Below are 25,811 nucleotides of genomic sequence, written 5' to 3'. Positions count from 1 at the left end.
CTTGTGCTCTCTTTCTCGTTGTGTCTCTCTGACAATTAAATAAATAAAATCTTTAAAAAGAAATAAAATATTGATTTCAATCCATAAGTTCAAATATTCAAAGCATAGTAGGAATTTCATTATTTAGAGAATTGTCTTAATGTAAATGGCCTTTTAATGTATCTTAACAAATTTTTCTTACAGATCAGGGGACTGATTTTGGATGGCTCTTCAGAGTTAATCCAAGAAGGTCTCAAAAGTGGCTTTCTTCATCCACTTTCTGAAAAATGGGACAAGTGTAGTGAGCCCATTACTTTACCACTTGATACCTGCAGTTTGTCAGAATTATGTACAATGGCAAAGCATTTGCCTTCTCTGAATGCAGTGGATCTTCAGGCATTACAACTGATGGAAGAAGATATGTCTATTACAGAACAGGATTTATTTTCACGGGTTGTTGAAAACAACTCTAGCTTTACAAAAATGATTACTTTAATGGGACAGAAATACCTGGTGCCACCAAAAAGCAGTTTTCTTTTGTCTGACATTTCTTGCATGCATCCACTTCTGAACTGTAAGTAATTACTATGTTATTAGAAAAATATAATTTTTTTGTGGCCTTGGAAGTCAAGAGCTAGTCTGAATGCTAAATGTGGGTCAGCAGTATGAGGATAGAATAAATGCTTAATTTTCTCTGTGATTTTTTCCTTTTAAATTTAATTTTAAAACTGACTTTTGGTTTAAAAACATTTAAAAAATTTAAAAAAATTAAAAAATAAGACTAATGAACAAAGGGTCAAAAAGTAATTGGTCCCCATGAAAGCAAATGTAGCTGCTGCTCTGTACTTAAGAATTCACGATATAATTGGGCTTGGCCAAACAATTTTATTTAACTTTTCTTTATAGCAAAGTAGGAACACTTTAGATATGAATATTAACACCATAGCCTTTTAGGTTACATTTTAAGCTGGTGTTACAGTTTATTGTCTAAAATTTCTTGAAATATTTTCCTGTATAATGTCAACAAAATTTAAAGATTGAAGTCCACATTCATATACACCTGAATTTGAATTTAGATTCTAAAGCTTAACTGTTAATCTTTGAGCTATTCACTTCACAAAACTGAGCCTCAGTTTCCTAGTTTATAAAATAGTTATGATAATAATCTACTTCTGAAGGTCATTTTGAAGATTAAATGAATTAATCTGTATCAATTGCTTATCTCAGGGATTTATATGTATTTAATAAGTCATAATATTCTAAGAAATGAAGTAGGAGAGAAATGTATTGATGAAATTTAATTTAATATGCTCTTGTTTTTTGGATATTTAATATAAAAATTTTAAGTTATTAAATGACATAGTTCATTAAGGAAAAGCTATCTTTTAATTGCTGTCAAGCTATGTTACACATGAGTGGTTATTCATGTCACAGTGTCATAAATTCTTCAGGGTAAATGACAGGATAATTAATGGGAAAATTATGTTATGTTTGAACGTTGTTTTCTGTTCTTTTTATTTTTGTCATTTTAATAGTTTAAAAACTATTACTTCCTCATCTTAATTTGCACTCTTTTGATTACTTGTGAAATTGTACATTTACCAAAATATACCTATGTTTATAAAAGCAGAAGGGACAGCTCTTCCTTACAGTAAAATTCCAGTTAATAAATGTAGGTGGAATGATAGAACTAGAAAGTTTCTATTTGGCAAACAACATAATAATTAGATATCAAAATAGTAGGTGAAAAGATGAGACACGGGATATTTGCACAGTCTTAAAGTATCTCTTTACCAGATACTTATTAATTACAAAGTGAAAACTGGAGAAACCTGGTAGACAACCCTTTAACCAAATGATTAAAGATAGTATCACCAATAATGAGACATTTTGACATCTTGTATTTCCTGATTATTTGGTGGTATTCTTGCCAAACATTAATAATCTAAATTTAATCACGAGGAAATACCAAACCCAAATTAAGAGACATTCTATAAAATAACTGGCCAATAGCCTTCAAAGTGTCAAGGTCATAAGTGACAAAGAAAGACTGAGGAACTTTCCCAGATTGGAAGAGATTGAGGAGACATGACAATTAGATGCAGTGTGTGATCCTGCTTTGGATCTTGGGTCAGAAAAAAAAGACACCTGTAGACAATTGAGGAAGTTTTATTATGGTCAGTGTGTCAGTTTTAAGATAAATTATTTCAAAACGAAGCTTAAAAAAAGTAAAGCAAAAAAATGAAAAAAACAAAACACATTTAGGTTTGAAAGGACCATATTAATACGGCTGTCAAGACATAAAGGGCATTTACAAATGATTGGTGTCCAGCTAAGTGAGCTGTAGTTATTTTCAGGTAGTCTTTGCAAAAATAGCAATAGGTAAACTTATGTTAAAATCCCCGTGGTACTGAATTATAAGGGAAATCTCAATTTTTTTAGATTAAATTATTTTATTTGAATAGATGTTGTAAGTCCTTTTGTTGCATTCCATTATATTTGTGTCTGTAGTCAATGCACTTTAGTTTCTAAAGTGATCACCTACAGAAGGTAGGTATTTTCTGAAATTGTGTGTTTGTTTTCAGGTAGGAAAACATATGATGTAATTGTGATGGATCCACCATGGCAGAACAAATCAGTTAAAAGAAGTAACAGGTAAGTGTAAATAAATTGTCTATTAGATACACCTTGTTTTTTTTTGTTTTTTTCCCTTCAGTTTCCAGCATGGACTCCAACGTGGGGCCTAAACTCACGACCCTGAGATCAAGACCTGAGCTGAGACCAAGAGTCAGGTGCTTAACTGACTGAGCCACCCAGGCACCCCATACTTTTCTAAAAGCTATTGTCCTTTTTACATTCTGGTTACATTGCTAAAAGCATTACTTTGAGATGTAGGTTGTCTGAAACTACTAAAGTATTTTCACTTCAATTTTTAATTCCCCTAATTAGGTAATTCTCTTGCTCTAGAGTGACATATGGGTATAAGAATGTCACAAGTAATGTACTTATTAATGATTGAGGTTACTGACTGAACCAGTTCGGGGATATTTCTGTAACACCAAAGGGCAACATTTTTGTTTCCTTTGATATCACATTTTAAAGTTTAGAAGTATGTGCCAGAATATGGGCATACCTTGTTTTCTTGTGCTTTACTTTATTGTACTTTGCGGACATTGCCTTTTTAAAAAATAATTGAAGGTTTGTGGCAACCCTGCACTGAGCACATCTGTTGGCACCATTTTCCAATAGCATTTGCTCACTTTATGTCATATTTTGCAATATTTCAAACTTTTTCATTATTATATTTGTTTTAGTGATCTGTGACAGAGATTATGACTCATTGAAAGCTCAGATGATGGTTAGCATTTTTTAGCAATGAAGTATGTATGTTGTTTTTCTAGACATAATGCTATTGCATACTTAGTTGACTACAGAATAGTGTAAACATAACTGTTACATGCACTGGGAAGCCCCAAAATTAATTTGACTCACTTTATTAAAGTAATACTAGCTTTGTGGTGGTGGTCTGGAACTGAACTGCAGTATCTCTGAGGCTCGCCTCTATAGTTTTCCTTAGTAGCTGCTATGAATGAATTTGTATAATCCATCTTAAATTTGTTTTATGTCACCTTTTTTGTTTATGTCACCTCTTAGAGTAATCAGTTCAATTAATTTCTGAGAGGACATTTCCTTTTGTTTTTTCAATTTTATTTTATTATGTTAATCACCATACATTACATCATTAGTTTTTGATGTAGTGTTCCATGATTCACTGTTTGCGTATAACACCCAATGCTCCATTCAGTACGTGCCCTCTTTAATACCCATCACCAGGCTAACCCATCTTCCCACCCCCCTCCCCTCTAGAACCCTCCGTTTGTTTCTCAGAGTCCATAGTCTCTCATGGTTCGTCTCCCCCTCCAATTTCCCCCCCTTCATTTTTCCCTTCCTACTATCTTCTTCTTTTTTTTTTTTTTTTTTTAACATAGAATGTATTATTTGTTTCAGAGATACAGGTCTGTGATTCATCAGTCTTACACAATTCACAGTGCTCACCATAGCACATACCCTCCCCAGTGTCCATCACCCAGCCACCCCATCCCTCCCACCCCCAACACTCGAGCAACCCTCAGTTTGTTTCCTGAAATTAAGAATTTCTCATATCAGTGAGGTCATATGATACATGGCTTTCTGTTTGACTTATTTCGCTGACCATAATACCCTCCAGTTCCATCCACATCATTGCAAATGGCAAGATTTCATTTTTTTGATGGCTGCATAATATTCCATTGTATATATATATACACCACATCTTCTTTATCCATTCATCTGTTGATGGACATCTTGGCTCTTTCCACAGTTTGGCTATTGTGGACATTGCTGCTATAAACATTGGGGTGCACATACCCCTTCAGATCACTACATTTGTATCTTTGGGGTAAATACCCAGTAGTGCAATTGCTGGGTCGTATGGTAGCTCTATTTTCAACTTTTTGAGGAACCTCCATACTGTTTTCCAGAGTGGTTGCACCAGCTTGCATTCCCACCAACAGTGTAGGAGGGTTCCCCTTTCTCCACATCCTTGCCAACATCTGTCATTTCCTGACTTGTTAATTTTAGCCATTCTGACTGGTGTGAGGTGGTATCTCATTGAGGTTTTGATTTGGATTTCCCTGATGCCGAGTGATGTTGAGCACTTTTTCATGTGTCTGTTGGCCATTTGGATGTCTTCTTTTTTTTATTTTTTTATTTTTTATTTTTTTAAAGATTTTATTTATTTATTTGAGAGAGAGAGAATGAGAGAGAGCGAGTACATGAGAGGGGGGAGGGTCAGAGGGAGAAGCAGACTCCCTGCCAAGCAGGGAGCCCGATGCGGGACTTGATCCAGGGACTCCAGGATCATGACCTGAGCCGAAGGCAGTCGCTTAACCAACTGAGCCACCCAGGCGCCCCATTTGGATGTCTTCTTTGGAAAAATGTCTGTTCATGTCTTCTGCCCATTTCTTGATTGGATCATTTGTTCTTTGGGTGTTGAGTTTAAGAAGTTCTTTATAGATTTTGGATACTAGCCCTTTATCTGATATGTCATTTGCAAATATCTTCTCCCATTCTGTTGAACGTCTTTTGGTTTTGTTGACTTTCTTTTGCTGTACAAAAGCTTTTTATCTTGATGAAGTCCCAATAGTTCATTTTTGCCCTTGCTTCCCTTGCCTTTGGCGATGTCTCTAGGAAGAAGTTGCTGCGGCTGAGGTCGAAGAGGTTGCTGCCTGTGTTCTCCTCTAGGATTTTGGTGGACTCCTGTCTCACATTTAGGTCTTTCATCCATTTTGAGTTTATTTTTGTGTGTGGTGTAAGGAAATGGTCCAGTTTCATTCTTCTGCAGGTGGCTGTCCAATTTTCCCAAAACCATTTGTTGAAGAGACTGTCTTTTTTCCATTGGACATTCTTTCCTGCTTTGTCGAAGATGAGTTGACCATAGAGTTGAGGGTCCATTTCTGGGCTCTCTATTCTGTTCCATTGATCTCTGTGTCTGTTTTTGTCCCAGTACCATACTGTCTTGATGATGACAGCTTTGTAATAGAGCTTGAAGTGCGGAATTGTGATGCCACCAGTTTTGCTTTTCTTTTTCAACATTCCTCTGGCTATCTGGGGTCTTTTCTGGTTCCATACAAATTTTAGGATTATTTGTTCCATTTCTTTGAAAAAAGTGGATGGTATTTTGATGGCGATTGCATTGAATGTGTAGATTGCTCTAGGTAGCGTTGACATCTTCACAATATTTGTTCTTCCAATCCATGAGCATGGAACGTTTTTCCATTTCTTTGTGTCTTCCTCAATTTCTTTCATGAGTATTTTATAGTTTTCTGAGTACAGATTCTTTACCTCTTTGGTTAGATTTATTCCTGGGAATCTTATGGTTTTGGGTGCAATTGTAAATGGGATCGACTCCTTAATTTCTCTTTCTTCTGTCTTGTTGTCGGTGTATAGGAATGCCACTGGTTTCTGTGCATTGATTTTATATCCTGCCCCTTTACTGAATTCCTGTATGAGTTCTAGCAGTTTTGGGGTGGAGTCTTTTGGGTTTTCCACATAAAGTATCATATCATCTGCAAAGAGTGAGAGTTTGACTTCTTCTTTGCCGATTCGGATGCCTTTTATTTCTTTTTGTTTTCTGATTGCTGTGACTAGGACTTCTAGTACTATGTTGAATAGCAGTGGTGATAGTGGGCATCCCTGCCGTGTTCCTGACCTTAGGGGGAAAGCTCTCAGTTTTTCCCCATTGAGAATGATATTCGCTGTGGGTTTTTCATAGATGGCTTTTATGATATTGAGGTATGTACCCTCTATCCCTACACTCTGAACAGAATTTTAATCAAGAAAGGATGCTGTACTCCATCAAAAGGAATAAGATCTTGCCATTTGCAACGACGTGGATGGAACTGGAGGGTATTATGCTGAGCGAAATAAGTCAAACAGAGAAAGACAAGTTCTTAATCTCAGGAAACAAACTGAGGGTTGCTGGAGTGGGGGGTGGGGTGGGAGGGATGGGGTGACTGGGTGATGGACACTGGGGAGGGTATGTGTTCTGGTAAGCGCTGTGAATTGTGCAAGACTGTTGAATCTCAGATCTGTACCTCTGAAACAAATAATGCAATATATGTTAAGAAAGAAAAAAAGAAGAAGAAGAATGTAGCAGGAGGGGAGGAATGAAGGGGGAAATCGGAGGGGGAGAAGAACCATGAGAGACAATGGACTCTGAAAAACAAACTGAGGGTTCTAGAGGGGAGGGGGTTGGGAGGATGGGTTAGCCTGGTGAAGGGGTTGAGGAGGGCACGTTCTGCATGGAGCACTGGGTGTTATGCACAAACAATGAATCATGGAACAGTATATCTAAAACTAATGATGTAATGTATGGGGATTAACATAACAATAAAAAAAATTAAAAAAAAAAAAAAGAAAGGATGCTGTACTTTGTCAAATGCTTTTTCTGCATCTGTTGAGAGGATCATATGGTTCTTGTTCTTTCTTTTATTAAATGTATTGTATCACATTGATATGTGGATGTTGAACCAACCTTGCAGCCCAGGAATAAATATCACTTGGTCGTGGTGAATAATCCTTTTAATGTACTGTTGGATCCTATTGGCTAGTATTTTGGTGAGAATTTTTGCATCCATGTTCATCAGGGATATTTGTCTGTAATTCTGCTTTTTGATGGGTTCTTTGTCTGATTTGGGGATCAAGGTAATGCTGGCCTCATAAAATGAGTTTGGAAGTTTTCCTTCCATTTCTATTTTTTTGGAACAGTTTCAGAAGAATAGGTATTAATTCTTCTTTAAATGTTTGGTAGAATTCCCCTGGGAAGCCATCTGGCTCAAGAGTTGGAGGCTTAACCCATTCTGCCATCCAGGTGCCCCTCTTTAGAATCCTTTAATTTGGAAGTTCCTGAGTCTTTACTGGTGTTTCATGAAATTGACATTTCCGAAAGCAGCAATAGGAAACTAATACAACATCTATTGATGAGTCTTGCCCAAATCAATTATTATTAAGGCAAATGCCAAATGGTGATTGTATATGTGTGGGTTTATTTTTGGGCTCTCTATTCTGTTCCGTTGATGTATGTGTGTTTTTTTGTACCAGTACCATTCTGTTTTTATTAGTGTAGCTTTTTAACATATTTTGAAGTCGGGAGCATGATAATCTCCAGCTTTGTTTTTTTTAAGATCACTTTGGCTACTTAGGGTCTTTTGTGGTTCAATACACATTTTAGGATTCTTTGTTCTAGTTCTGTTAAAAATGCCATTGGTATTTTGATAGGGATTGCATTAATTCCTTGTTTTTAAAAGCTTTTATTTATTTGAGAAAGTGAGAGTGAGAGAGTGAGATTGAGAGAATGAGTGAGGGGAGGGGCAGAGGGAGAAGCAGACTCCCTGCAGAGCAGGGAGCCCAATATGGGACTTGATCCCAGGACCTTGGGATCATGACCTGAGCCAAAGGTAGACACTTAACTGACTGAACCACCAAGGTGCCCCGATAGGGACTGCATTAAGTCTGTAGATTGCTTTGTGTAGTATAGACATTCTAACAATATTAATTTTTCCAGTCCATGAGCACAGTATATAGTTCCATTTATTTGTGTTGTGTTCAATCTTTTTCATTTTATACTCTTCAGAGTACAGGTCTTTCATGGGTTAAATTTTTTTTCTAGGTATTTTGTTCTTTTTGATGCAATTGTAAATGGGATTGTTTTCTTGATTTCTCTTTCTGAATAGCTTGTTATTAGTGTATAGAAATGCAACAAATTTCCCCATATGTTCATTTTGTATCCTGTGACTTTACTGAATTCTTTTATTCTTTTTTTAAGATTTTATTCATTTATTTGACGGAGAGAGAGAGTACATACAAGCAGGGGGAATGGCAGGCCAAGGGAGAGGGAGAAGCAGGCTCCCCGCTGAGCAAGGAGCCCGATGTGGGAGTCGATCCCAGGACCCTGGGATCATGACCTGAGCCAAAGGCAGATGCCCAACCAACTGAGCCACCCAGGCGCCCCTATTTTATTGGTTCTAATAGTTTTTTGGTGGAGCCTTATGGTTTTCTATATATGATATTATGTCCCCTGCAATTAGTAACAATTTTAGTGCTTTTTTAGTTTGGATGCCTTTGATTTTTTTTTTCTTGCTTAATTGATGTGGCTGGGATTTCCAATACTATGTTGAGTAAGTTGTGAGAATGGGTATCCTTGTCTTGTTTCTAATGTTAGAGGAAAAGCTTTCAGCTTTTCACCATTGAGTATGATGTTAGCTGAAGGTTTATCATATCTGGCCTTTATTATACTTGGTATGTTCTTTCTATACTGCTCTGTTGAGGGTTTTTATCATAAATGGATGTTGTATATGCCAAATGCTTTTTTGCATCTATTTAATGATCATATTTTTATCTTTAATCTTGTTAATGTGGTATATTATGTTGGTAAATTTCACTGGCTCATGGAGTATGATCCTATTAATGTATTTGGATTTTGATTTGCTAATATTTTGAAGAGAATTTTTACATCTATGTTTGCTGGGGATATTGGCCTGTCTTTTTTTTAGTGGTATCTTTGATTCTGCTGGTCTTGTAAAATGAGTTTGGAAGCATTTCTTCCTCTTTAATTTTTTGGAATAATTTGAGAGGGATAGTTACTAACTCTTCTTTAAATGTTTGGTAGAATTCATATATGAAGCAATCTGGTCCTGGACTTTTGTTTTCTGGGAGTTTTTAAATTACTGACTCAATTTCATTACTTGTAATTGGTATATTCAGATTTTCTATTTCTTTTTGATTCAGTCTTGGAAGGTTGTGTGTTTCTAGGAATTTATGTGTTTCTTCTACGTTTCCTGTTTTGTTGGCATATAATTTTTTTTAGTAGTCTCCTGTGATAGTCTCCTATATATATTTTTGTGGTTTCAGCTGTAACTTCTTTTTCATTTTTGCTTTTATTCCTTTGAGCCCTTTTTTTTTTCTTGATAAGTCTGGCTAGAGTTTTTCAATTTTAGCTTTTCAAAGAATCAGGTTTTAGTTTCATTGATCTTTTTTATTTTTTAATTTCTATTTCAATTATTTCCACTCTAATCTTTATTATATCCTTCCTTCTACTAACTTTGGGCTTCATTCTTCTTTTTTGAGTTTAGGTTAGATTGTTTACTTGGGGTTTTTCTTGTTTCTTAAGGTAGGTTTGTATTGCTATGAACTTTCCTTTTAGAACTGCTTTTGTTCCAATTTTGGAAAGTTGTGTTTCCATTTTCATTGTCTCAAAGTATTTTTTGATCTCCTCTTTGATTCCTTTGTTACCCATTGGTTGTGTAGTAATGTTTCTTAGTATCTACTTGTTTATTTTTTTATTATTATTATTTTTAGTTTTCTTCTTTTAAACGATATCTAGTTTCATATTGTTGTTGGAAAAGATGCTTGATATGATTTAAGTCTTTTTAAATTTATTGAAACTTGTTTTGTGGCCTAATATATGATCTGCCCTGAAGAATGTTCCATGTGCCATTAAAAAAAATGCATTCTGCAGTTTTTGGGTGAAATGTGCTGTATATATGTATTAAGTCCATCTGGTTTAATGTGTTAAGGGCAAAGTTTCCTTATTGATTTTCTTTCTGGGTGATCTATGCATTGATGTAAGTGGGGTGTTGAAGTCCTCTATCATTATTGTAATTAATGTCAATTTCTTCCGTTAGGTCTATTGATATTTGGTTTATATATTTAGGTGCTACTATATCGGATGAATAAATATTTATAACTGTTATATTATCTTCTTGGGTTGACCTCTTTATCATTATGTAATTCTTTTCTTTATCTTTTGTTGCAGTCTTTGTTGTAAAGTCTGTTTTGTCTGATATGAGTATTGGTACTCCAGCCTTCATTTTGTTTTTATTTGCATGGAATACCTTTTTCCATCCCTTTATTTTTAGTCTGTGTTTATCTTTAGATTTGAAGTGATTTCTTGCAGGCAGCATATAGATGGGTCTTGTTTTTTTCAGCCATTTAACTTCCCTATGTCTTTTAATTGGAGCATTTTAGTCCATTTATATTTAAAGTAATTACTGATAGGCATGTGCTTATTTACACTTTAATTGTTTTCTGGTTATTTTTGTACTTCTCTGTTTATTTGTCCTTCCTATGGTCTCTTTTCTTATGATTTGATGGTTTTCTTTAGAGTTATGTTTGGGTTCTTTTGTCTTTATTTTATTATTTTTTAAAGATTTTATTTATTTATTTGAGAGAGAGAGAGAGCAAGCACGTGAGAGGGGCGAGGGTCAGAGGGAGAAGCAGAATCCCTGCTGACAGGGAGCCCGATGTGGGACTCAATCCTGGGACTCCAGGATCATGACCTGAGCCAAAGGCAGTCGCTTAACCAACTGAGCCACCCAGGCGCCCCTTTTGTCTTTATTTTTTGTCTTTTGTAGCTTCTTGGTCTGTGGTTCCAATGAAGTGTATATATATATTGACCTAGATATATAGCAGTCTGTTTTAAGCTGATAGTTGTTTCAGTTTGAATGCATTCTAAAAGCACTGCTTTTTTACTGCCTCTTAACATTTTCTGTTTTTGACATCATATTTTACATCTTTTTATTTTGTATATCCCTTAACTACTTATTGTAGTTATAGTTGAGTTTACTTTTTTGTCTTTAACCTCATACTAGCTTTTTCATTGGTTCATGCATTGCCTTTACTATACTTTTGATTTTATGAGTGAGATTTTTTCTTTCATATATTTTCTTGTTTTTAGTCATGGCATTTTCTTTTCTGCTTAAAGATCTTTTAACATTTCTTGTAAGGCTGGTTTAGTTGGGGTGAATTCCTTTAGGTTTTGCTTGTCTGGGAAACCCTTTATCTCTTTTTCAATTCTGAATGTCAGCCTTGCTGAATAGAGTAGTTTTGGTTGTAAGTTTTTCCTTTTCAGGAGTTTAAATACATGCTGGCACTCCTGGCTTGCAAAGTTTTTGCTGAAAAAATGAGTTGATCATCTTATGGGATTTTCTTCATTTATGACTATTTTTTTTTAAATATTTTATTTATTTGACAGAGAGCGAGACAGCGAGAGAGGGAACACAAGCATGGGGAGTGGGAGAGGGAGAAGCAGGCTTCCCACGGAGCAGGGAGCCCAATGTGGGGCTCAACCCCAGGACCCTGGGATCATGACCTGAGCTGAAGGCAGACGCTTAATGACTGAGCCACCCAGGCGCCCCAATTTTTTTGTTGTTGTTGCCGACTTCAACATTCTCTCATTATCTTTAACTTGCAATTTTATTTATAATGTGTCTTGGTGGATTTCTTTGGTTTTATTTTATTAGGGACTCTATGCTTTTTGCATCTGATATGTGTTTCCTTTCTCAAGTTAGGGAAGTTTTCAGCCATTATTTCTTCAAATTTTCTGGCCCTTTTCCTCTCTCTTTTCCTTCTGGGACCCATATAATATGAATGTTAGTATGCTTGTTGTTCCAGAGGTCCCTTAAAACTGTCCTCATTAAAAAATTTTTTTTTGCTGTTTTCACTATTCTCTCTTCCAGATTGCTGATTCATTCTTCTCTATCATGTAATCTGCTTTTGGTTCTTTCTAATGCATTTTTCATTTCAGTTATTGTATTCCTCAGCTCTGATTGGTTCTTTTTTATATTTTCTTTCTCTATGTTGAAGTTATCACTGTGTTCTTCCATTCGTCTTCTGTGTTTGATGAGCATCTTTATGATCATTACTTTGAACTTTTTATCAGGTAAATTACTTATCTCCTTTTCTTTAGGTCTTCCTTTTTTTCTGGGGTTTTATCTTGTTGTTTTGTTTGGAACGTATTTCTCTGTCTCCTCATTTTATTTGACTTCCTGTGTGTGTTTCTATGAATAGCTGTAAGAGCTAAGTTTCCTGGTATTGAAGGAGTGGCCTTATGTAGGACTGCCTGCTGCGTAGACTGTATGCCTGGTAGCTTTGGCAGGCGGGCTGGAGCTGGAGTGAGCATGACTTGGTCCTGGGGCATGTTGTGCTGTGGCCATCTCTGTGGAATTACTGGAGCAGAAGTGGGCTTAAGCTTGGTAGGTCCCAGGATGTGCTGTGCTGTGGGCACAGGCCAGTTGGGTCCTGGAGGGTGTTGTGTCAGGGCTGCCTTGGCAGGATGGCTGGAGCTAGGGCTGATGTGGTTGGGGACTGGGGGTGTACTGCGTGGGGGCCGCCTTTGAGGGATAGCTGGAGCTGGAGTGGGCCAGGGGTCTGGAGTGTGCTGGGGTGGCCCTACCAGGTTGGTAAAGTACCCGGACCCAGCTTCTGTTTACACTATGAAGGTAGATGCAGGATGTAAAAATGGCGCTTGCTGGTTCCTCTTACCCCAGTGAGAGTTCCATTGGTTCTCTACCTTTTTGTTTCAGGCTCTAGTGTTAGTAAATGGATTTCCTTCATTTATAGTCTGTTTGCAGTTTAAACTGCTATGTCTGAGGGCAGGTGAGCCTGTGCATTGGCCTCTCATTAATATCCTTCTCTACTGCAGGTCACCTAGTCAAGACTGGGGTTCCTGTTATGTCCATATTTCTCCTACTTTTCCTTATTGGTCCCTTTATCATTTGTTGTGTAGAAGCTGTGCAATCAGCCTTCTCTTTTTCATCTGGAGGAATGTCTCTCTATATATAGGTATAGATTTAGTGTGTGGGAGGAGATGAGTTCAGAGTCTTCCTGTGCCACCATCTTGGACCCTCTTAGCAAATTTTAATGCTTTTGGTCTGTTATTTATTTATTTATTTATGTTATGTTAGTCACCATACAGTACATCATTAGTTTTTTATGTAGTGTTCCATGATTCATTGTTTGCGTATAACACCCAGTGCTCCATGCAATACGTGCCCTCCTTAATACCCATCACCAGGCTAATCATCCCCCCACCTCACCCCCTCTGAAACCCTCAGTTTGTTTCCTGTAGTCCATAGTCTCTCATGTTTCATCTCCCCCTCTGATTCCCCCCCTTCATTTTTCCCTTCCTTCTCCTAATGTCCTCCATGCTATTCCTTATATTCCACATAAAAGTTAAACCATATGACACTTGTCTTTCTCTGCTTGACTTACTACACTTAGCATAATCTCCTGGTGAGTGATCTCTTTTTTCTTTTATTACTAGATTGTAAACATTAGATTGGGTGCTCTTTGTGAGAAGGGTACTAATATAGGTTTTTTTTTTTAAGATTTATTTATTTATTTGAGAGAGAGAGAGAGTGAGCATGAATGGAAGGGGCAGAGGGAGAGGGAGAGAGAATCCCAAGCAGACTCCACTCTGAGTGCGGAGCCTCACTCGGGGCTTGATCTCATGACCCTGAGATCACAACTTGATCTGAAACCAAGAGTCCAGTGCTTAACCAACTGTGCCACCCAGGCTTCTCAGGTTTTTGAAAACTAGATTAAATTAACCATTTTAGGCACTTTAAAGTGTGCAGTTTAGTGGTTTAATTCATTCATAATGTTGTACAATTACTACCTTATCTAATTCCAGAATATTTCTATCACCCCCAAAAGAATCCCTGTTCCTCCTATTTCCCCTCTTTGCCCAGTCTCTGCAACCATTATTCTTCTCTTTGTCTCCATGAGCCTACCTTTTGGGACATTACATATAAATGGAATCATATGACATGTGGCCTTTGTGTCTGGCTTACTTCATTTGATATTTGTTTTCATAGTTCATCCATGTTTTAGCATATATCAGTACTTCCTTTTAATTGGTGCATAATATTCCACTGGATGGATGGATGCGCACACACACACACACACACACACACATACATACAACATTTTATTTATCCATTCATCAGTGGGTGATGTTTGCATGGTTTCCAGCTTTTGGCTATAGTGCTGCCATACATTTGTGTACAAGCTTTTTTTTTTTTTTTTTAAGATTTATTTATTTGAGAGAGAGAGCGTGCATGCATGAACAGTAGGGGCAGGAGAGGGAGAGTGAATCACAAGCAGACTGCATGCTGAATGTGGAGCCTGACATGGGCTTGATCTCACAGCGCTGAGATCAGACCTGAGCTGAAACCAAGAGTTGGATACTTAACCAGCTGCACCACCCAGGCGCCCCTGTACAAGCTTTTCTGTGAATATGTGTATTAAAGAATTTGGCCTTGCCCAAAGTTTCACCTTTGCCTTCAGCTTCTGGGAGGGAATCTATACCTGTGCTTGGGTTGGGGGGGAAGTTGGGAGACTGGCTATATAAATAATCTTAGGGTGGGGACTGCTACACGAGAAAGGCCAACCATGTCATTTAGGGTAGGCTTTGGGTCCCAGTGATATTAGTCAACCTGGAGACTGAGTTCAACCACCTGGGCAATTAGTCACTCTATTTTGCCTATGTAATGCATCTCCAGTGAAAACTCTGGACTCTGAAGCTGGCTTAGCAGTACTCTGTGTGTATTATCACACATAGATGCCAGGAGGGTAATGTGTTCTGATTCCATGGGAGAGGACCATTGGAGGCTCTGTATTTGTAAGCCCCCCAGACTCTGGTCTGAGTTTCTTCTTTTGGCTGATTTTAATCTGTATTAAACCGTGATAACCTTTATGTGATAAATTGTAATAAGTCATCTCTTTTAATAAGCTGTAAGCATGATTATAATAGCTTTCAGTAAAGTTCTATGAGTCTTTTGACAAATTATTGAACCTCAGAGTGGTTTTGGAAACTGCCCAAACGTCTAGTTGATTGTACAAGAGAGGGCAGTCTTAAGGCCTGCTCCATCAGACTTTGTAGTTGCCTACTTCCAGACAGCATGTTTTCATTTATCTCGGGTATATGCCTAGGAGTAGGGTTGCTGCATCACATGGTAACTCTACCTTTACCTCTTGAGGAACTACTGAACTATTTTTCACAGTGGATGTGTCATTTTACATTTTACATTTCCACTGGAAACATATGAGGGTTCCAGTTTCTCCACATTCTTAGTGACACTTATTTTCTGTTTTGTTTGTTTTCAGTTATAGCCATCCTGATGAGTATGAAGTGATATCTGTGGTTTTGGTTTGCATTTCTCTAATGACTAATTATATTGAGCATCTTTTCATGTCCTTATTGGCCATCCTTATATATTCTTTGGGGAACTGACCGTTCAGATCCTTTGCACATTTTTTTTTTTTAAAGGATTTTATTTATTTATTTGAGAGAGAGAGAATGAGAGACAGAGAGCACAAGAGGGAAGAGGGTCAGAGGGAGAAGCAGACTCCCCGCCGAACAGGGAGCCCGATGTGGGACTCGATCCCGGGACTCCAGGATCATGACCTGAGCCGAAGGCAGTCGCTTAACCAACTGAGCCACTCAGGTGCCCTCCTTTGCACATTTTAAAATTAAGTTACTTTTTGTTGATATTTAAGAGTTCTTTATACATTCTGGATATTAGGCCCTTACCATATATGGTTGGCAAGTATTTTCTCCCATTTTCTCTTGTTACCTTTTCACTTTCTTTCTAGTGTTCTCAAAGCACTAAATTTTACACTTGGTTGAAGTCCAGCTTAACCTATTTTTCTTTTTGTTGCTGAGCATTTGGTGTTGTATTTAAGAAACCATTGCCTTAATCAGGGTCACGATGATGTACACCTATGTTTTCTAAGAGTTTCAACTCTCATGTTTAAGTCTTTGATCCATTTTGAGTTTAATTTTATGTATGATGTGTGGTGGAATCACAATTTTATCCTTTTGCGTTTGGATATCCAGTTGTCCCAGCATCATTTGTTGAAGACTGTTCCCAGTTATTTCTCATTATTAGAGTTAAGTGTTAAATTCAAAAGAATCAAAGAGTCCAATTTTATATTCTTTGGTAATGTGTTCCAGTTTTCTGTAAGAATTTTTTTTTTAAATACTAAATTTAAATTTCATTTGCCTTTTATTTTAATGAAAAATGATAGTTTTTTTATATGTTATTCTTGGATACTCTTTAGAAGTTTTAAAAAAGTAAATGCTTGATCATAATTAGCAATATCTTTGGAGGCAGCTTTTATAATTCTGAAAAATAAACTTATTCCTTTTATAATATTTTATGATACTTTTACATAGCATGTTTTGAAATTTTTTGTTTAAAAAAATTTTTTTTTGAAATTTTTTGTTTTTTTAGCTTGTAAGTATATGTTTATGATTTTTTTGTAATGATTTAATGTATTGTTTCTTTCCTTCAACTTTTGATTTTAAAAATTCCAAACTTTGAGAAAAGTGAAAGAATAATACATGAATATCAAATTGCCTTTCCTCTAGATTCACCCGTTTTTAATATTCTACCACATTTGTGTGTATTTTCTTTCTCCATCTCCATTAATTGCCATTAATAATATTATCAAATACACGTTATGTGTGTGTGTGTGTGTGTGTGTGTGTGTATATATATATATATATATATATATATTTTTTTTTTTTTAACCTCTTTGCAAAGTGTTCTTTTATGGCTATATTTTTCTTTTCAGTTTTCAGATTTAAGCTCCAGTCAGGGATCACACATTATATTTGGTCTTTATTTTTCTTTTCTTCCTTTAATGCAGAATAGTCTCCTGGCCATTTTTTACTTTTCAGGATATTGACTCTTTTTTAAGATCCCATGTTCCTTTTTTATAGATTTCCTACCATTTGGATTTGTCTGATTGTTCCTTCATGCGAGTCAGGTTAAGTATTTTCGGTAAGAATGCTACCTTAATGATAAAGATGCATATTTTGGAATTTGCTCAGTGATTTCTAGGAGATTAAAACTAAAAAATGGAATATTTCATTCCTCCCCCCTTACCGCACATCAACCCAACTAAATAAAATCAAGGCAATCAAAGAATCTGCAGTTATTGGGAACATCAAACTTCAAATTTTTGACCTGATGTTTTTCATACTTTGGCAAACTTAGTTTTTTTAAGTTATCACTTTGATTATAAGAAATGCTAGTCTACTAGAAGAGCACTGGTCTGGATGGTAGGAAATGGGTGCATGAGATATGAATTGTTTTACTCATTTATTTAAGAAATACTATTGATCATATCCTCACATTATACAGTTGCTATGTGTGAGAACTGGATTCCAGTGTTTATTGCATTTGGCCATTAGGATGTCATTTACTTTTTTCCAGAGCAGGTATAGTAGTAGAAACCTCATTATAGTCAACTGAGGAATAAAATAAAGGAGACAAAGTAGAAAGATAAATGCATACCAGTCCTTAGCTTAGTTGTAGAATTGAGGGAATTTCTCTTCTCTCTTCCCCTCCCTACCTCCCCTGTTTCTCTCTTTTTCTTCCTTTAAAACCTAGGCTGATGGTAAGGAACTGCTAGAGAGGTTGAGACACAGAAGGAGAGGAATAACCAGCATTGTAAGATACCGGAAGATGGGAATAAGAACACAGCTGGAGGGGTAAGCTTTAGATAGGTGAAGCCGTACCATTTGATTTAAGAGGAAATGTATAGAAATGGATAAGTGAAGGTATATAAGGAGAAAGAGGGGGTTAGGTAGTTGAAGGGGTCAGGTGGCCTTTATTTTTACTGATACATGAGTTAACTTCATCTGCCAAGAGTGAGTTTAGGTAAGAGATTTGAAAAGAGAAGAGGGTTTGTAGTTGACTAAGGATAAGTAAAAGAATTGATGAGTCATTTTGAGAGCCTGAGAATGGGTTTAATTGACCCAGTTCTTCACTTCTGCATTGTTCTCCCCATATGAAGAGGTTGAATTGAATTGTGTGGAAGTTGGGTTGAATTGAAGATTAGAGGTTTGAAGGAGCTGTGGGTGAAGGGTTAAGGGGTGGATGGGAATTTAGGGTGCTAATGAGAGGGCAGTGAAATGATTGGTAGTCTGTGGAGAAGAGGTGCACGTGTGCAGGAATAAATGATAGACTCAATGAAGTAGAGGAATGGGGCACGGTTTGCTTTGATAAGGTCAAAGAATAGGTTAGGGATAGAAGGTTACAGCCAGAGATAGATCAATGTTTAGTTTCAGAGATGGAATCAGTGTGAGTAATGATGAGGTCCAGGTTAAGGTAACTGGAATGGATTATTGGGATGAATGCAATTGTATTTGTTTTAGGGGAAGAATAGTTGAGGTATGCACATTATATAAATTGTGCCTTGAAATTGCCAGGATAATGGCAAGATTTGTGTTAGTAAGGTAGAAGGATCTTAGAGCTTAAAGCTTCATTGATTATGGAGAGTGAGGAAGAAATGGGTTCAATAAAGAACATTACATTCTAGCACAGCCAGATGGCATACCTCTCAGAGAAGTGGATTTTATGCAAATGTGGAGGAGTTTTAGCCTGGAAGCGGCTAATAGGGGAGCTAGGAGAATACGGACTCTCCTCTTTCTGTTGTGTGTATTGGGTGTTAGAGAAAGGCCCACATTCATTAGATTGGATTTTATAGAGCAAGTAGTTCCAGCAAGAGAAACTAAACTTTATGCTATTAATGATTAGGGGGTGCAAGACTATAGAATTTTTTTTAAATGAAAGCGTGAGGGTTTCTTTCTTTTCTTTCTTTTCTTTCCTTTCTTTTCTTTCTTTCTTTCTTTCTTTCTTTCTCTTTCTTTCTTTTTTTTTTTTCTTTTCTTTTCTTTTCTTTTCTTTTCTTTTCTTTTCTTTTCTTTCCTGATTTTATTTATTTATTTGAAAGAGAGAGAGGAGAGAGCACAAGCAGGGGGAGCAGCAGAAGGAGAGGGAGAAGCAGGCTCCCCGCTGAGCAGGGAGCTCCATGACTTGAGCTGAGGACAGACGCTTAACCGACTGAGCCACCCAGGCACCCTGAAAGCATGAGGGTTTCAAAGAGCCAGTAGAATTGACTGGAATAAGAAAGAAGCAGGATGGGGCGCCTGGGTGGCTCAGTCAGTTAAGCATCTGCCTTTGGCTCGGGTTGTGATCTCAGGGTCCTGAGATTGAGCCCCACGTTGGGGTCTTTGCTCAGTGGGGAGCCTGCTTCTCCCTCTCCCTCTGCCTGCTGCTCCCCCTGCTTGTGCTCTCTCTTTCTGTCAAATAAATAAAATCTTAAAAAAAAAAAAAGAAAGAAGCAAGATGATAGATTGAGGGTTGAAAATATAGTGGAATATTGAGATAGTTTCAAGACTCACTGTGATGGGGTCCCTGTGTAATGTACAGATTATGGAAACCAAACAATGATATTTGATTAATTTTGAATGGGAGACAAGCATATTAGTGAAATTACTGAAATGTAATACATTTAGAAATGATAAAGCTAGCCTGACAATTTTATCCTATTAAAAATGAAAAAGGGTTAATTCTGACTTGCATGTAATAATGTGTCCACTGGGTGTCACTGTGGCTTCACGTTTAGTTATACAAACAAACAGGTACAGGAGCTTTGTGGAGTCAATATTACATGGGTCTTCTGTCTGCTTATTTTTCCTTTTTGCAGTGAATTTTGCTAATATCTTTTTCTGCTTTTTTTTTAGGTACAGCTATTTATCACCATTGCAAATAAAGCAGATACCTATTCCTAAACTGGCGGCTCCAAACTGTCTTATCATTACTTGGGTGACCAATAGACAGAAGCACCTACGTTTTGTAAAGGAAGAACTTTATCCTTCTTGGTCTGTTGAGATAGTTGCTGAGTGGCACTGGGTAAAAGTAAGTTGAAAAATTAACTTATTTGTTGATATAGTGTGACATATAAGTCACATAAATGTAGCATCTAATTTTTAATACTTAACATGGCACTGCTCTACTTCTTCAAAACAGTCTATTTAAAACTTTTACTTTGATACTAAATACTTTTTTCTTTTTGATGCTAAATACTTATATCTTCTAATTCTCAAAGGCTTTTTACTTTTTGTTCTGTGTCTTTTTGTGGTAGAGTCTCAAACTGCTGGCCTTAGGAAATATTTGATTCAGGGAGATATCAGGATGACATTCTAAAAAGCTCTGATGTCTGTAGTTTAAAAAACAACAAACAAAAACTTTGGAGAATCTATCAGGAAACATAGAAATAGTTTTGTCCTTCATCTTCTTGCTCTTTACGCATCCACAATTTCAGTCACCCTTTGTGGGTTCTTTCCTGTTTTTTTTTTTTCTTTTTTTCTTTTTTCTTATGTTGCTGGGGATGGGAGGGAGAATAGCGAAGTAACCCAGCATGGAAGAGGTGGAAAGAACCAAGAACCTTACATACTTGAAATTTTAACTTAGGTCCTCAGTGCCTTATGTGCTGCTGTGCCTATTTTGAAAGAAATAACTCCAATTCTTGGATTGGTTGAATGATCTTTAATATCTCTGTTTACTATAAAGAACAAAAAAATACAGAAAAATAAGGCATCAGTTCAGAGTCCATTGGACATCCTTTTAAAGATGCATTGTCTACTTAGATGAATTTTGCAAAAGCCCTCCTACATTTCAAAAAGATAAGCCAACTTGTTATCAATTGAATGTTTAATATTTGTATAGCTGATACATTCATTTTAAATGGGAGAGTTCTATTTTTATGTACTTTGTATGTATTTTGTGGTATACTGGTATATCTTCTAAAAGGTGTGTATATTGTTTATTTGCACCTATTTTAATGGACTTAGCAAACAAACATTAACAGTGGTATCTTTGCTTTTATAACATACTTTGGGCTTAGCTTTGGTTGATTTGGTATATAGGACATTGATGGGAATATAAAACTCCATTCTACCCTGTACATTATGACAGTTCTTTTATTGTCAGAGATGGGGGTCAAAGTCAGGAAAAGGGTACCTTCTGAAATCAAAACCAGTAAAATGTTAATACATAAAATCTAAGACTACCCTATTCATTTGTAGTACTAATCAGTACAAGAGATGATATGATAAGCCCAGAGTTTAAAACAAAAATACAGTATATTATATGAAACACTGTTAGGTACCTATATGTACTGTTATAACAGAAGGAGTAATTTGCATTGAATATAAAATATATCCAAATAATAAGAATTTGCCTGTATTTATACAGCACTCTGTGGAAGAGATGCTGTCTCTCCTGGGCCCTAGAGGTGATAATAGGACTTTACTGATTTGGCTTTTTAGTTATCTTGATATTTAGTAAAAAGTTCAATAGATAATAGGTGTGAATATTCTGATGGTGAAAATACGTATTTTAATGGCTAGTTAATAAATTGATATTGCTATTATAAATTGTGTTTTCAATTTGATTAGCTTTAAGTGAGTCTTTGAGAGTATGATCACTCCAGGATGAAATGACAAAATTGAATTTCTGGATTAAAATGCCAAGGGATTAGACTAAGTATTGTCTATCTTATCAGTCTCTGAGCTTTTTTTTATTACTAATTCTAGCTCTGACAGTATTTAATGACACTGTATTCTGTAAAGTTTAATAAGATATACTTTATTATAATCCACTTAGTCACATTGCCAGTAATCAGTAAATATTATTTGAATGAATAAATGAATTAATGATAACATGGTTTCAGGAATACATTTTAATGAAAAGTAGATTTTTATGTGTAAGATGATAAAGTGATATTTAAAATATGTTAGTCCCTTATAGCTGCTCTGTCCAAGTGATGCTCACTAGCCACGTGTGGCTCTTTAGCACCTGAAATGTGGCTTGTCAAAATTGAATTGATGTTAAGTGTAAAATATACATTGGATTTCAAACACCTAGTATGAAAGAAGAAATGTAACATACCTCAGTAACTTTTTGAATTTATTACATATTGACATAGTATTTTGGTTGTGAGGCTAAACTAGATATATAATTAAAATTGCTTCCACATTCTTCTTACTTTTTTTAATGTTTAATGTTAGTAGATAATTTAAATTACTCGTGTGGTTTGCATTTGTGGCTTACATTTATTTTTATTGGATAGCACTAGCCCAGAGGTTTAATTTCTTTCTCTTTGGCAGAAACTGTATAGTGATAGAAAAAAAGCCAAACTCTTTCCTGGATATTTACAGATGTATGGTTCTATTTTGTTTTGTTTTTTTGTCTCCTATCAGATCACCAATTCAGGAGAATTTGTGTTCCCGTTAGATTCTCCACACAAAAAGCCTTATGAAGGTCTTATACTGGGGAGAGTTCGAGAAAAAACTGCTGTACCATTAAGGTAGGAAAAGTGATTTTTCAAAATTGTATAAATGTATACAAAATTAATAGTATAATGATCATTGATTTTCCTTAATTTTTACATTTTTGAAAATCTGAAAATGGCCCAGACCAGAAAAGTGTGAACGGTATGGTACATGAAATTTTATATTATCTTTTATCTAGTGTGTAAGTGTCATTATTGAAGAAAAGGAAATTTTTGGTAATGTCTCAATACATAAATTGCTGATTTACATTATTGCTTCTATTCTTGAATTTATTTTTAAATTCAGATTCTATTTGAAAGGTGAAAAAAATCAAGGCAACTGTGACTTATATATGAAAAATTGTCCTTTAAAATATAATTTACTTTGTTGTTTTGTTTTAATTAGGAATGAAGATGTAAAAGTACTTCCCATTCCAGATCACAAGTTAATTGTCAGTGTGCCCTGTACTCTTCATTCACATAAGCCACCGCTTGCTGGTATGTTTTTATAAAATAGAATTGTTATGACGTCTGTCAAATTGAAGAAAGGATTGAATTTAGTATTTGAATGGTGTAGAGATTTGGAAATTAAATTGGATGTTTTATTTTTGTTAATACTCTAAAATTTTACAGCAAAATTTATGAATAGTGTTTTTATTTATTTTGTTACAAAAGCTTTATTGTTTTCATTTGGCCCCTGACCTGAGAGAGGGCTCTGTGATGGTTAGAGGACCGCCTAGTGGCTGCAGGGAGAGGCACAGGCAGAAGCTCTGACATCGGGGATGTGGAGGTGCCCGTCAAAGGCTGCTGGGCTCTGGAAGCTCCTAGTTGTGCTTGAGGATGAGCCTTTTGAAGAGATACTTGACTGGCCCGGCCCAGCCCAGGACCAGCCACCAACCAACCTGTGGAGGTCAGTCAGGTGGTCACCCAAGTTCTTGATGAGTTTTGCCTCCTCATCTGGAAGTGGCTCTCCAGGAAGTCACACAGATGGGGATTTAATGGGCTTTGCCTCACTCATTTTGGGAGGGATTCTTCATGTTTTGGAAAGGGCATGGCTGCCGCACTGGTTTTGCATCTTCTAAGAGATGCCTGGCCAACTTGAGGAAGAAGTGCCTAGGCCTTCCGGAGTCACATCGTCACAGTTCAAATAGAAGCCCTGAGAGGTGGATGTAAGAGGTCTGCAAATACAGGTTGGCCAGACAGTTGACAGTGGCCTCCACCTTGGGAGAATTATTCTGAGGAATCTGGGAGCTCACCGTTTGTCAGCAATAAGGAGCTAACCACAAAAAATGGGGTGGCTGGTCCTGGAGGTTGTTCCTGGAAAGGAGATTGGAAGGTGGTCGGAGGGTAGTCAGAGATTAGAAGAAGGGGGTCCCTGGGTCTGTTCCATCCAGAGACTGTTGAACAAGAGTATTGAACCGTTGAAGCAAGAGATAGGTTTGTGGGATTGCCAGCTGCGCTGTATAGATTAGTTTTATTTCACCTCTGCTTTTCCTTTTATACCATTTTTTTTAGGTTCCCCTTATTATTGGTTGTTACTCCCTCACTGTCCTTGATAGACTAAAGACTGTTGGGGCAGCTAAGGATTGTAGTTCTACTAGGGGCTTTATTTCACTATGAGGGCTCTATCCCTTGCTTGTTTTGAAACCAGGAGCTCAGAAAAGCAGACAGAGAGAGATAGTGAGAATCCCCTTGATACTTGGTAGAGATTCAGTTTTATGTTGAGGTAGTGTTGCTTTTCTGAACTATTGGAAAGGTAATTGCTGCAGCCTAGAATTCTTACTAGCCTTAATGCTTTATTTAGTAAAATGTTCATCATTCAGTGAAACTAAGCAGCAAGGAATAATGGAAAGTTTTAGCTTTGGAGATTGACCAACATGAGTTTGAATCCTGGCTCTGCTACTTAATGAGTTACTTTAACCATTTTTTACCTCAGAGTCCTCATTTAAAGAGTGACTAATGATATTTAATCTTTTAGAGTTGTGAGGATTGCTTATAATATATTTGAAATTCTGTAGTATATAGTAGAAGCTCTGTAAATGCTAAATTTTTCAAGTGAGAGTTAAAAAAAAATAGGAATGTAGGGGCACCTGGGTGGCTCAGTCACTTAAGTGTCCGACTCTTGATTTTGGCTCAGGTCATGATCCTCAGGGTTGTGACATCAAGCCCCCATGTCAGGCTCCTCACTGGGCATGGAGCCTGCTTAAGATTCTCTCTCTCTCTCTCCCTTTCTCTGTGCTCCCCCCCAAAAAATAGGAATGTAAGTCCTTGAGACATACTCAATTTGTGATTGTTTCCTATTCAAAAAAATTTTTGAGGAATATTTTTTTTATTAATTTGGTGATCCCTGCTTAAAAAACCCAAAACATTTAAGCTGCCACTCAGGAAAACTACAGGGTCCCCAGCCTATCGTATTATTTTGTAGAATATGGGCTAGTTCGTGAGCTAGAATACATAGGAAAGTGAATACAGATTCTCAAGGTAATTTTTATTGATAGCGCTTAGGATTTCGGTTATCTTAAATTGCTTATGCAGAAGAATTTGTAGTGTTACTTCATTTGAGAAATACTCAGATGTTTTCCTGATGATCCATTCTTGACTTAGAGGCGTGCTGAGTGAATAATTATCTTTAAGCTTTGTACTGTCATAGACTCTTAATTGCATTAAATATTATGACTTAAATGAGTGACATTGTACTGTTCTTTGAGAAAAAAATTGTTTGGTCCCAGTATTCAATGGAGGAAATCTAATTTGTATCCTTCTAATTTGAATTTTTTCTATCATTTAGTGAGTATCAAAGCGTAATTTAGTGTTCGTCTTAGGGCTTATTTTTTTACTTTTAAAAGCCAGGACCCAACCTTTCATTCTCAATTTATAGTTAAACTGTTTATCAGTTCCTTTTACATAGGATAAAATTATGTTTAAAGATTAATCTTAAAAAACAAGGTTTTAAAATAGTAAATAAAAATTAGTCTTTTATTAATCCTAATAAAAATCAGCCTATATCTATGAAGTGCAGTTCTGCCATATTCCCAGTAGAGGGCAGCACAAACACATTTTTTTTTTTTTTTTTTTTAGGATTGAGAACTTTTAAAAAAAGAAAAGTTAGATTTTGCGGGGGGCCAGGGGGTAATCCATATGACTTGATATGTAATCCTTACATTTTGGTTAGGTAGTGATAGACAAGAAGTATTTGTAACCCTGTATTTTTGAATTTATGTTACTATGTAGCCAGTGCATATATTTTTAGGTATAGAGCTATACAAATTAAAGCCATCAAAAAACAATTTCTGCATTGTATTTCACTCTGAAATCCTAACTCT

At 36.4% G+C, this 25,811-nt stretch overlaps 1 protein-coding gene across 8 annotated transcripts in view; it reads left to right on the top strand.

The window, feature by feature from the left end:
* The window catches only part of METTL4 (methyltransferase 4, N6-adenosine), a 235,899-nt gene that overhangs the window by 11,903 nt on the left and 198,185 nt on the right, over window positions 1-25,811 (top strand). For 7 of the 8 annotated variants that reach the window (XR_013443374.1, XM_078060558.1, XM_036123390.2 and 4 more), the window contains exons 4-8: window positions 184-553; window positions 2,565-2,634; window positions 19,898-20,072; window positions 22,418-22,524; window positions 22,895-22,986. Coding sequence is in view for 7 of the 8 variants with exons in the window: in XM_078060558.1 (XP_077916684.1) it covers window positions 184-553; window positions 2,565-2,634; window positions 19,898-20,072; window positions 22,418-22,524; window positions 22,895-22,986 (814 nt within the window). In the remaining variant the exon portion in view is untranslated. Of the gene's footprint in view, window positions 1-183; window positions 558-2,564; window positions 2,635-19,897; window positions 20,073-22,417; window positions 22,525-22,894; window positions 22,987-25,811 lie in introns of all 8 variants that reach the window. The other variant, XM_036123393.2, reaches the window with a different exon arrangement.

This window comes from Halichoerus grypus, chromosome 13 (assembly GCF_964656455.1).
Source record: "Halichoerus grypus chromosome 13, mHalGry1.hap1.1, whole genome shotgun sequence".
In the NCBI taxonomy this organism is placed as follows: Eukaryota; Metazoa; Chordata; class Mammalia; order Carnivora; family Phocidae; genus Halichoerus; species Halichoerus grypus.
This window is presented reverse-complemented; position numbering and strand designations above follow the sequence as displayed.